Below are 13755 nucleotides of genomic sequence, written 5' to 3' on the forward strand. Positions count from 1 at the left end.
CCTTGTGGGCTAGACAGAGCCAACAGTCTTGAAAAGACTGAATGGCCACGTTCAGCTATTTGGCTTAATGATAGAATTGAGATTCAAATAGCGACAGGTTGCTAGCCCATCGCCTAAAAAAGAATCCTAAGTTTGTAAGCCTATCCCTTAGTCGCCTTTTACGACATCCACGGGAAAGAGATGGAGTGGTCCTATTCTTTTTTCTATTGGTGTCGGGAACCACACGGCACTGCCGGGAACCACACGGCACCAAAGTAATATGTTAAAAAAAAAACAATATTCAAATATTGTTTTTTTTTTAACATACAGAGGTTAAACGGTATCCAAGGATTATAATAAAGCATAATATAGCGCGTGGTTGAATATTACCGCTAATGAACTAAGTTCAAAGTCACTAAACCACTCACTAAACTTGCACTAAGCCAATGTGGAATTGTAAACTTTTCCCTGGCAACACTTACAGTCACTGTCAAACAATTTCGAATTTGTTTGAAGTCCAACGTTCATTCAACGTTTTCTGATTATGACTGCCTTGTATGTATTGTGGTGAATTGTAATTATTTTCTGTAATTATCTTTATAAAAAGTGACGAACCTGTGATAGGTTTTATTTTCGTTAGTTTTATATGTGTATTGTGCCAAGATGACGTCTGAAAAAGGGAACAGGAAGGACAAAAATCAAAACATCCAGGTTTTCGTGAGACTGAGGTAAACCGACGCTTACTTTTTAATCAGTTTCTTTTGTGTTATATTTATAACCAAATCAGCTTTGTTATTTCATCTTATTCTACACATTAAACTTTTAAAAATTGATCAGTTCATCCATGTGGGGTTATAAGACTTGCAGATAAATAACCATGGTACTGAAGTATAAGTACAATGTCCTGAAAGTCCTGAAACCTACCCAGCCTATAGCATCGTTGTCATAGCCTACTTGTTACATAAACTATCGATTAATTAAATTTATAGGGATATCATCAATACTAGCTCAAAAATAAAAGAAGTATTCCACCTGAAAATTCAATATTTAAGAAATCTTTTTCTTTTATGGAATCCAGAATTGGTTGCCACTGGTCAGACATTTTGCCTAGTACAGGAGCTATGTGTGTTAAGCAAATGTGTTGCAATTACAAGTAATAATAAACCTTTCAAATCAAATCTTAGACTTATTAATCATTAGTTATGCAATTGCTGTGATGATGAAAAGGTTTACCTAATTTAAATGTAAATGAATGAGGCAGGACAAGTATGTCACTAAAATAAGAATAATTCAATGACTCATGCACACTTAACCTACACACAGTATACACTATCTTACATTATATGTCCAATGAAAATGCTGCAGTGTAGTTTGCTTCGCTGCTTTTTCTACACTTGCGCTTTGGAAGTGGTAGTAGTTATAATTAGATTTAAGTGATGTGACGTCAATAAGTGATAACTTGTATCCAATTTTGAAAAAAATCTATTTTATTCTATTCTATTCTATAAATTCACATTTATATATACTCTGCGGGGTAGACAAAGCCAACAGTCTAAAGAAGACTGAAAGGCCACGTTCAGCTGTTTAATGATATAATTAAGATTCAAATAGTGACAGGTTGCTAGTGTAGCGGGAGCGATGATTCGGCTCGACCGCCACCAAAGGGAAGATCTTCCGCCAGGCTAGGTGTTATGCCTGGGGAACCGCGGCTCCAACGATGTTGAGTAGGAGGTTGTATATATAGCTCCAATCCGTGAAATCTCTGAAATCGCGATTTGGGTTCTTCGCTGCTATTGGCTGAGCGCGTCGATTTCTTCGAGATGATTGACAGTTGTTGTGTGATTTGATGTTGTGGCGAGTGGCGTAGAGATGTTGCCACACTAGCCTATCACCTTGAAAGAAGAATTCCGAGTTTATAAATAAACCTATCCCTTAGTCACATTTTTCAACATCTATGGGGGAAGATAGAGTAATCCTATTCTCTTTTAAATTGATGCAGGGAACCACTGCACCTATCTTTTTAGATTATGAGATTGATATAGGTAGGACTCCAGGTACATAAACACAATGGCCATTTTTAGTTTTAAGTCATAAAGCTAGAAGGATATTTATTGTCAAAATGAAATGAAACATGACATATTATTCTCCAGGCCACTCAATCAGCGAGAACGAGACATCAAGTCGCTGGGTGTGGTAGAAGTCGCAAACAATCGTGAGGTGGTCGTGCGACAGTCGCAACAGACCTCCTTGACTAAGAAGTTCACGTTTGATAGAGCATTTAGCCCTCACACCAAGCAGGTAAGTAGATGACTCAATGATAGTGTTTTGTTGATTTTCATAATGGTTACTCATCTAAACATCTATCTGTGGTGCCAGAATAGAATAGAATATTTATTTGCTTATGACTAGGGTTTACAAAAGGTGTCCAGTCAGGTTCAAACCCCAGGGAAAATTAAGGGACATCTTGCCCATGAATGCAACATAAAAAAATACTTCTCTTTAATAGCCTGTGTCTGGATGTTTATCTTTTAAAATACTAGCTTTTGCCTGCGACTTCATCTGCTTGATTTCTTTTTATGCAATAAAAAGTAGCCTATGTTCTTCTTCCTCAGGGTCAACTCCATCTCTGTACCAAATTTGATCAAAATCAGTTCAGTGGTTTAGGTGTGAAAGTCTAAAAGACAGATAGACAGAGTTACTTTTGCATTTATAATATATGGTACATTTAATATTTAGTATATAAGTAGAGATAGTACAAATTGTAGTATCAAGTTTCGAGCTTACTTCGGCGCAAGCTCAATCTATGTAATTTATCCTCTTATATCTTTCATCTACATTTTCGCAAATTTGTCAATTTACCATCTATCCTGGTTTTATTAAGCTTATTGTCATATTTTTAATTAGAGTTTTTCAATCAAATAAACAATTTTCTTTCTTTTTTTATCTTAATACATATACATATATACTTATGAAAAAGTAGAAAGTAATGAAGATATCACAACTCGGCATCTAAATTCCTTCCAGGTGGAAGTGTACCAAGAGGTGGTGGCCCCGCTGATCGAGGAGGTCCTAGCCGGTTACAACTGCACGGTGTTCGCGTACGGACAGACCGGCACTGGGAAGACCCACACCATGGTGGGGGAGAACACCGGTGATGAGACCACCTGGCAGAATGTATGTCTTGTGATATAGCGTAAACATGTAATTTTCATATCCCTTGCGGGGTGAATAGAGCTGACAGTCATCAAAAGACTGAAAGGCTAAGGTCGGCTGCTTGGCTTAATGATAGAATGGAGATTCATAGTTATAATTAGATTTAAGTGATGTGACGTCAATAAGTGATACCTTGTATCCAATTTTGAAAATAAATCTATTCTATTCTATTCATTCTATCATTAGGTTGCTAGCCCGTCGCATAAAAGAGGAAAGTATATAAGCCTATCCCTTAGTCGCCTTTTAGGACATCCATGGGAATGAGACGGAGTGGTCCTATTCTTTTTTGTATGTCTTATATTTGTTAAAAATAGCAATTCGTAAACCCGGAACCCAGGTTTGGAAGGCTTAATGGCACAGGGTGCAATTAAGAAAATAATTCTAATAAACTATTAATAATAAACTTTTGTACATCCTCTCCAGGATAAAATATATCCTCCATAGTGATACTATAAAGATATGTAACTTATCTGTACTACTTACCTATGTTTTACAATAAAGTTTTGAATTTGAATTCAAGACTAGTATCAAATCTCCCCAACGGCTATACAAACATATGATCACGTCTATATCCCTTGCGGGGTAGACAGCCAACACTCTTGAAAAGACTGATAGGCCACGTTCAGCTATTTGGTTTTAAGATAGAATTGAGATTCAAATAGTGACAGGTTGCTAGCCCATCGCCTAAAAGAAGAATCCCAATTTTATAAGCCTTTTCAAGACTTTGGCTCTGTCTATCCCTCAAGAGATAACGACGTGAGACGTGACCATATGTATGTATGTATGTCTTTTATATTCCAATCATAAATTTATCAATTACTAGCGACCCGCCCCGGCTTCGGACGGGTGCAAAATTCGGAACAAATTATACATAAAAACCTTCCTCTTGAATCACTCTGCCTGTGACAAAAAACCGCATCAAAATCCGTTGCGTAATTTTAAAGATTTAAGCATACAGACAAAAACACTAAAATAGCGACTTTGTTTTATACTATGTAGTGATAAATATGTTTTATCTTTATGCTCCCCAAGGACCCCCTGGCGGGCATCATCCCTCGGGCGCTCAGCCAGCTGTTTGACGAGCTGCGGATCTCCAACACGGAATACACGGTCCGCGTGTCCTACCTGGAGTTGTACAACGAGGAACTGTTCGACCTGCTATCGACATCGGAGGATAATTCCAAACTGAGGATATATGAGGACGTGACCAGGAAGGGGTCAAATATTGTCAATGGATTGGAAGAGATTACGGTAAGTGTAGATACTTGTAATTAACAAGCTGTGCCTGCAACTTCACATTTTAAATTGATTTGACATTTCAAATTATTTAACTTATTTGTAACAGAATTTTAATTAAGCGCTGATTGTAAATTAGTATTTAGATAACTGACATCCAAATATTTGTACGCCTGATTATAAGGCAGAATGCATGTACTTAATTATATCGTGACCATCTGATTGTAAAAATTGTATTCTAACAAATAAATGATTTGATTTGATTTGATTCGTCCGCGTGGAATAGTTATTTTGGGCATCATTGAAGGTCCTCATGGATGGATAATTTTTCCCGTTTTTTTTTTTCACTTTTTCCCGGCACATTAGAATAAGACAAGAAATCATTTAATTGAAATTTACAGGTATACAACAAGAATGAGGTTTACAAGATAATGGCTCAAGGACAGGAGAGGAAAAGGGTAGCCTCCACTTTGATGAACGCTCAGTCCAGGTATGTGTTGCTTGTTTTGTTCTAAACTTCATCAAAATTGGTCCGGTGGTTTTGAGTTTAATTAGAAGGGCTAGTATTAAGTGATGTGACGTCAATAAGTGATACCTTGTATTCAATTTTGAATATAAATCTATTCTATTCTTATTGTTATAAACAAGAATAATGTCTTTAAGGGTTATGCAGGTATCTAGCGGACCTTAAAGAAATAATAGAACAGCTGTTTTGTAAATAATTAAAAGATAGTGGTTTGTATTAACTGGCATTTTATCACGAACTAGCGACCCGCCCCGGCTTCGCACAATTAGTATTTATAGATTTAAACCTTCCTCAGAAAACCCTTTTTCCAACATTTCAAACAGGAACCACTCTCAACTTTCCGAGATTAGACAATACATACAGACAGAGAAAATAAGGGCGCATTACAATTTTTTTTCCGTAAAGTAATTTAAATTTTTCACTTTGCAGCAACCATCCCAATGGCAAATCTAACTAGTGAGTTCTCCTAAACTTGACTATAGTAATTTTGTATAATGTCTCACATTATGGGTTAGTTACTGCAAAGTTATCATATATGAAGTTACGTCCTCAGAGTGATTTAGTAAATTATTACAGAATTTATTAAAATTAGATGTAGTTTAATACATATATACATAAAATCACGCCTCTTTCCCGGAGGGGTAGGCAGAGACTACATCTTTTCACTTGCCACAATCTCTGCAAAGTTCCTTCGCTTCATCCACATTCATAACTCTCTTCATGCAAGCAACAAAAGTGTAGTTTAATGTTGTTTAGAATTTTTGTATAAAGATTTCTTTGCATTTTTAGTTTACATACAAACATACATAAAATTACGCCTCTTTCACGGAGGGGTGGGTAGAGACCACATCTTTTCATTTGCCACGATCCCTGCATAATATTTTCCTTCATCTACATTCCTAATTCCCTTCATGCAGGCTCGTCGGTTTCGGGTACTCTTGACCTGACTTTTTGCCAAAACGACTCCCGATTTTGATAAATTTCAGATAATAATGTTGCTTGGTTTAAGTATAGAATGCATGTGTTCTGCACATTATATGTGTGACTATAGCGACAAATGAAATTTTCTATCTATCTAAAAATATGTCTGTGCCCGGCCTATTTTTATGAAATTCCGAAGAACTGAGGTCAAACGTAGGCGTCATTTAAAATGTAGTTATTAAAAACTGAAAAATTAAAAAATAAATCAATATATACGGGACAAATTACACAGATTGAGTTAGCTTGTGTTACGAGATACTAACTCAACTATACTATATTATACTATATTTTATAATAAATCCTAATAATAATATTATAAATGCGAAAGTTTGTGAGTATGTTAGTATGGATGTTTGTTACTCTTTTACGCAAAAACTACTGAACCGATTACGACGAAATTTGGTATGTAGGTAGCTGAAGACCCAGAATATCATATAGGCTACTACTATCCCGGATTATAATGATTCCACGCGGACGAAGTCGCGGGCGGCCTCTAGTACTTTATAATAAATCTATCTAATAAGATAGATGAACACCCTAGACCCAATCCAATAAGAAAAAGTTCGTTTCTCACTCTCAGATCTGGTTGGGATTCGAACCCGGGACCTCTGGTGTTACAGTCAAGCGTACTATCGCCGCGCCACAGAGGCCGTCCAAATTATCTAAACTATTTCATCCATCACCGCCGAGCTTGCATGAAGAGAGTTATGAATGTGGATGAAGCGAAGGAAATATGCAGAGATCGTGGCAAGTGGAAAGAGGTAGTCTCCGCCTACCCCTCTGGGAAAGAGGCGTGATTTTATGTATGTATGTATTTCATCCACAATCGTTCTTTTACGCAGTTATCAATATATCAGTATTATTCTATGTATCATCTAGTATTATCAACTATTCTATTAACAAGAAATCTATACTGTTATATGTATACTAACAAAATTTGTATCAGTCCAGAAGCTTGAAATAAAAATGAAATGAAAAAAAAATATATACTTTTCTATATTTCTTACAGCCGCTCCCACACAGTCTTCACGATCGTGGTCCACATGAAAGAGAACAGTCCTGAAGGCGAGGAGTTGGTGAAGATCGGGAAACTGAACCTCGTCGACCTCGCCGGCTCGGAGAACATCAGCAAGGCGGGCTCTGACAACCCCGCCAAGAGGGAGCGGGCGCGGGAATGTGTTAACATCAATCAGAGCCTGTTGACCCTTGGCAGGGTCATAACGGCGCTGGTGGAGAGGCATCCTCATATACCGTACAGGTTTGTTTTGGTTTTTGACTCATTTGTATACATAATAACTACTACTACTAATATTATAAAGCTGAAAAGTTTGTTTGAACGCGCTAATCTCAAGATCTGCTGGTTCGAATTGAAAAATTCTTTTTGCGTTGAATAGACCATTTATCGAGGAAGGCTTCTATATATGTAACTATGCGCTCGCACGCTGCGCGCTGCAACTATTAGGAGCGAAGAAATAATGGAAAATGTGAAAAAAGAAACGGGGTAAATTATTCATCCTTGAGCGCTTCAATGATGCCCGAAATAACTATTCCACGCGGACGGAGTCGCGGGCTTTTCTAGTCTCAAATATGCCTATTCACTTTTTATGTAACTTTATTATGATTAACAACTATAACTAGCCGTGTGGTTCCCGGCGCCAATACAAAAAAGAATAAGACCACTCCATCTCTTTCCCATGGATGTCGTAAAAGGCGACTAAGGGATAGGCTTATAAAAATTCGGTCCTTTTTTTTAGGCGACGGGCTAGCAACCTGTCACTATTTGGATCTCAATTCCATCATTAAGCCGAGCAGCTGAACGTGGCCATTCAGTCTTTTCGAGGCTATTGGTTCTGCCTACCTATAGACGTGACTATATGTTCGTATGTATGTTAACCAATAAAATCTCTTCCCGCAGGGAATCAAAACTGACCCGCATCTTGCAAGAGTCTCTCGGCGGCAAGACGAAGACATCAATCATCGCGACCATCTCCCCGGGCCACAAGGACCTGGAGGAGACGATGAGCACGCTGGAGTACGCGCACAGAGCGAAGAACATCCAGAACCGGCCGGAGGTGAATCAGAAGATGACGAAGAAGGCCATACTGAAGGAGTACGCTGAGGAGATAGACAGGCTCAAGAGGGATCTGCAGGCTGCCAGGGATAAGACTGGTGAGTTGTCGAGATGATTAGTGATGTTCCCGTGGGAATGATTAATAATAAATTAATAAATATATACGGGAACCAGTGAAAATTAAGGTCAAAGATTCCGTTACATACATACATACCCACATACATACATACAACCCAAGCTAATAAAAGCGTAGTAAAAATAGGCTCAAACAGCTCAAAAGCGTGGGTAAAGTCTATGTTTAAAAGGATGCAGTTGTTTTAAATGTCACCCTGTATACATACACACATACATACATATATAAAAAATATATAAATATATACGAGACAAATTACACGGGTAGCCTCGAAGTAAGTTCGAGACTTGTGTTATGAGATTCTAACTCAACGATACTATATTTTAAAATAAATACTTATATAGATAAACATCCAAAACCCAGGGCAATCAGAAAAAGTTCATTTGTCATCATGCCCTGGCGGAGATTCGAACCCGGGACCTCCTGTGTCACTGACAATCGTACTACCGCTGCGCCACAGAGGCCGTCAATTAATTAACTTAAAACATACATACATTTTGAGAAAATGAAAATTCTATATCCTTGGTTGGGTAGACTTAGCCAGCAGTCTTGACCCTGATGTGATAAAAGGCCATGTTTAGCTGTTAGGCCTTATGATTGAATTGAGATTCAGATAGTGACAGGTTGCTTGCTTTAGTCTAGTATATACCTTAGTCGTCCTTTACGACACGAAAGCGTACCCATTTCTAAAGTGCAGGTGATCAAACGGCAGAAAAAAAATACCATTAAATATTTGTGCCGTGTGGTTCCCGGCACCAGTACAAAAAAGAATAGGACCACTCCATCTCTTTTCCGTGAACGTCGAACGAACCGTGGACAAACTTGTGATTATTTTTTTTTGGCAATGAGCTAGCGACCTGTCACTATTTGAACCTCAATTCTATCTTTAAGCCAAACAGCTGAACGCGGCCTATCAGTCTTATCAAGACTGTTTGCTCATGCTCTGTCTACCCCATGTATGTATGTTACGTAAATATCTGTTCACAGGTGTATACTTAGCCAACGAGACATACACAGAGATGACGTTGAAACAAGAGGAGCAAAAGAAGGAGATACAAGAACTGCTGCTGAAGAAGAAGGCCATGGAAGACGAGAGGGACCGCATGCTGGCGGTGTTTGAGGAGCTGAACAAGAGGATAGCGGAGAGGGAGAGCGAGCTGAGTGATGCTATGAACAAGTTGGATGATACGCAGGCTAAGCTGGTCAGCACTAGCAATGTGAGTATTCACACATGTTTAACATATGTACATACATATGGTCACGTCTATATCACATGCGGGGTAGACAGAGCCAACAGTCTTGAAAAGACTGATAGGCCACGTTCAGCTGTTTGGAATTGAGATTCAAATAGTGACGGGTTGCTAACCCATCGCCTAAAAAAAGAATCCCACGTTTTGCAGGATCTGCGCACGAAAAACATGTTTGTAGCGGACTTGCCGGCCGTGTGGTTCCCGGCACCAACTGACAAATGTTGTAAGATGTCGTAAAATGCGGCTATGGGGCAGGCTTAGCATTTTTATCATTTTCTTGACTGCCAGCATATCTGATGGCCAGGAATTAGAGCGGATCCCTGGTTCCTCCTATTACCCTGCATTCTTTTAGGCGATGGGCTAGCAACCTATCACTATTTGAAAGTCGATTCTATCACCAAGCAAAAATTATTGTCTCTGTCTAGCCCACAAGGGATATAGACGTGACCATATGTATATGTTTGTTCAGATCCTGCACACGACGAAGCAGCAGTGCGAGGAACAGCAGCACCTGGTGAGCAAGCTGGCGGAGACGGAGCTGCAGCTGGGGCGGCAGGCGCGCGAGCTGGCGGCCGCCGCGCACACTGCAGTGCACCATGTGCACGGGCTGCACGGCGCCGTGCACCGCAGGCAGTCAGTTGTTGTTCCTTATATACATACTTACATACATACAAAATATATAAATATATACGAGACAAATTACACAGATCGAGTTAGCCTCGAAGTAAGTTCGAGACTTGTGTTACGAGATACTAACTCGACGGTGCTATGTTTTATTATATAAATACTTATATAGATAAACATCCAAGACCCAGGCCAATCAGAAAAAGTTCTTTTCTCATCATGCCCTGGCCGGGATTCGAACCCGGAACCTCCGGTGTCACAGACAAGCGTACTACCGCTGCGCCACAGAGGCCGTCAATACATACAAACATACATACAATCACGTCTATATAGCCCTTTAAGGACAAACAGAGCTAACAGTCTTGGAAAAATGGAAAGGTCAAGGTCAGCTGTACAGATAAATGATGAAATTGATTTTATTAGCGACAGGTTGGCTAGCACATCATCGCCTACGAGAGAAATAAGGAAACTCATAAGCCTATACCTTAATCGCATTTTACGACATTCATAAGAAAGATGGAGTGGTCCTTTTCTAAACTGGTTATTTGAAAAGCTTGACCAGACCTAAAAATTCTATACATACATATAATCACGTCTTTATCCCTTGCGGGATTAGACAGAGCGAACAGTCTTGTAAAGACTGATAGGCCACGCTCAGCTATTTGGCTTTAAGATAGAATTGAGATTCAAATAGTGACAAGTTGCTAGCCCATCGCCTAAAAGAAGAATCCCAAGTTTATAAGCCTACCCTTTAGTCGCCTTTTAGGACATCCACGGGAGAGAGATGGAGTGGTCCTATTCTTTTTTTCTATTGGTGCCAGGAACCACATGGCACCTAAAAATTACATTAAAAAAAGCATATCAAAAGGAACAATAAATGGAAACAATATAATGTATACAAATGGAGTGTATATAGGAACGTTGGGAGTGGAAAGGAATAAACGAATGTACCTTTATCAGATTGATTAAAAAAAAATGTAATTAACTCTTGTCTGGACACGTGATCTGATCGGAAATGCGTAAAACTCATGCGCGTATATTTGTGAATGATCGTGTTACAACCGTGATACGGACATTCGTTCAAAATTGGCATTCGTGCAAAATTTATTAACTTGCCCTTTTAAAAATATTAAAAATTAATAATTTTAATCAAATTTTTGCTTCTGTCGGAAGTTGCATCCCTTGGATTTTATTCAATGTTTTAATCACGTTCTCAAGATAATTTCGCTCATTATAATTTATACTTTTATATCTATACATACTCATATTATTAAATCCGCCATTGCGAGTGATTTGTTTCTTTATAAAAGAATGTATATTTTATTGTTACTGTGTAAATTTCTATGCAATAAATATATTACAAACAAACAAATTATAAAAAGGTTAACCTTAGTACATTCTTCCTCTTTCCCTTCTCTTAAAATTTGCGAGTAACAACAATGTACGTGAGCGAAGCCGCCGGCAACAAGTAGTTATACCATAGAATAGAATAGATTTATTTTCAAAATTGGATACAAGGTATCACTTATTGACGTCACATAACTTAAATCTAATTATAACTACTACCGCTTCCAAAGCGCATGTGTAGAACAGGCGGCGGAACAAACTACACTGCAGCATTTTCATCGGACGTCAATTTACAAATATAGATCTCTTAAATCTAAATCGTGGACGAATGCACATTGTCTACATTAAAAAACATGAATGAATGTAGAACTGATTATGTCAATACGAATGTTTCGTCAAATATAGGGTTGCCATCCGTCCGGGTTTCCCCGGATTTGTCCTAGTTTAGAGGGCATCCGGGGAGCGTCCGGGGAAGGTTTCATTTGTAGACCGGGTTTTAAAATATTAATAAATAAAAATAAATTTGGGCCGCTTACATTGCTGTAGGTCTAAACTTTAAAATGTTCTGATTTGTTGTTTAATATTCAAATGTCTTTTATTGCATTGTATATGTTTAAAAGATCTTATTAAAATGTCCGGCTTTCGGACTCTAAAATCCGGGGTTTTCACGCGTCTTGTCCGGTTTTCCAAATTTTAGAGATGGCAGCCCTAGTCAAATACCGCATTGTTCCCAGGTCAGTGGAGTCCCGGAACTTGGAACTGACCCGGGAGTTCCGCGCGCAGTCCTGCCAACAGCGCGCCGCCATGTTGTCCCGCGTGGACCACATACACTCCACGCTGATGCGCACGCTCAATGGACTGTTGGAGGCTTGTGGTAATGATAAACAGTACCTGGTTGACCGAGCTTTGCTCGGTTTTTTGTGTTTGGTAGAACGTGTTTTAATATTGATTTAATTTTATCTATTTGATTTTATTGAAAATTGTATATGGATCTTTGTTGTCTGAAATAATTGAAATTTATTTATTTAATATTAGTCAAGTTTTGCAAACATCTTACTTTAGCAGCACGTGTGTGACGAGCGGAAACTGGATTATTTTTATAATGGTTTTTTTTGAAATGATTCATCTCTTTGTGAAGTTTGAGAAACACCTGTGGGACAAGCGGAAATTATTATCTTGGGAACCGAGCTTTTCTCGAACCTAGGACCTTGATAAATCGATTCCTTGAGCCGAAAAGCCCCTAATCTATGACAGCCGTTTCCGAGATCCTGGTTATATATATACAAGAATTGCTCGTTTAAATATATAAAATTAGATAGATAGATAACATAGTATATAGTCACGTTATGAATGTGGATGAAGCGAAGGAAGTATGCAGAGTTCATGGCAAGTGGAAAGATGTAGTCTCTGCCGGGAAAGTGGCGTGATTTGATGTATGTATAGTCACGTCTATATCCCTTGCGGGGTAGACACAGCCAACAGTTTTCAAAAGACTGCAAGGCCACGTTCAGCTGTTTGGCTTAATGATGCAATTGATATTCAAATAGTGACAGGTTGCTAGCCCGTCGTCCAAGTTTATAAGCCTGTCTCTTAGTTTCATCACTTTGCTATCATATATAACGCTTTTGAAATAATAATAACTGTTAAATTATATTATATTTTTAAGCAATTATTTATAATTTTTTTTCAGACACTTATACCACTGACACTGTTGGTATTCAAGAGGAGAATAAACTAAAAATGGAGGAATTGGTGCGGAAAATTTGCGATACTATGGCGGAGGTAATGTGTAAAATATTGCTATTGATTCCCTTAGCGAAGCGTCTGGGTGGCGTAAAACATAAATACATATATGTTCACGTCTATATCCCTTGCGGGGTAGGCAGAGCCAACAGTCTTGAAAAGACTAAGCCATGTTAAGCTGTTTGTCTTAATGATAGAATTGAGATCAAATAGTGACATCTATATCCTAAGTTACTAATCCCAAGTTTATAAGCCTATTCCTCAGTCGCCTTTTGCGACTACCATGGGAACGAGATGGAGTGTCCTATCCTTTTTATTATTGGTGCCGCGAACCACACGGCCTTACTTATCATTAATCTTTACCATTTTTTTTTTCAGATAAAGACATCAATATCTACTGCTCACTCCAACCTACTATCATCTCGGGACACCCATATCGACCAAATAACAAAAACACTAACATCGCACAGCGTAGCTTTGGAGGCGTCTCTCAACGGCTTGTTGGGTAAAGTGGGTGACTGCGTCCGCGCCGCAGCCGCTGTGAACGTCGCGGGGGATGTTGATACGTTTGTGAAGCAGTGGGTGAGTCAGTTTTTAGTCAGTTATTTTTATTCTATTGAGGTATATAGATAGGTCTGTGACTGCTATTTTG

The 13755-nt window shown here is 38.6% G+C and overlaps 1 protein-coding gene across 1 annotated transcript in view; it reads left to right on the forward strand.

Moving 5' to 3' along the window:
* Positions 1-518: 518 nt before the first annotated feature.
* LOC106135299 (kinesin-like protein Klp61F) overlaps positions 519-13755 on the forward strand; it is a 33854-nt gene continuing 20617 nt past the window's right edge. Inside the window, exons 1-12 of the mRNA XM_060950108.1 lie at positions 519-707; positions 2130-2277; positions 3004-3153; positions 4225-4443; positions 4830-4918; positions 6945-7193; positions 7851-8104; positions 9127-9356; positions 9859-10022; positions 12095-12234; positions 13051-13142; positions 13482-13685. Of these exons, the coding sequence (XP_060806091.1) occupies positions 643-707; positions 2130-2277; positions 3004-3153; positions 4225-4443; positions 4830-4918; positions 6945-7193; positions 7851-8104; positions 9127-9356; positions 9859-10022; positions 12095-12234; positions 13051-13142; positions 13482-13685 (2004 nt within the window). The 5' untranslated portion in view covers positions 519-642. The remainder of the gene's footprint in view (positions 708-2129; positions 2278-3003; positions 3154-4224; positions 4444-4829; positions 4919-6944; positions 7194-7850; positions 8105-9126; positions 9357-9858; positions 10023-12094; positions 12235-13050; positions 13143-13481; positions 13686-13755) is intronic.

Source organism: Amyelois transitella, chromosome 20 (genome assembly GCF_032362555.1).
Source record: "Amyelois transitella isolate CPQ chromosome 20, ilAmyTran1.1, whole genome shotgun sequence".
NCBI classification, from domain to species: Eukaryota; Metazoa; Arthropoda; class Insecta; order Lepidoptera; family Pyralidae; genus Amyelois; species Amyelois transitella.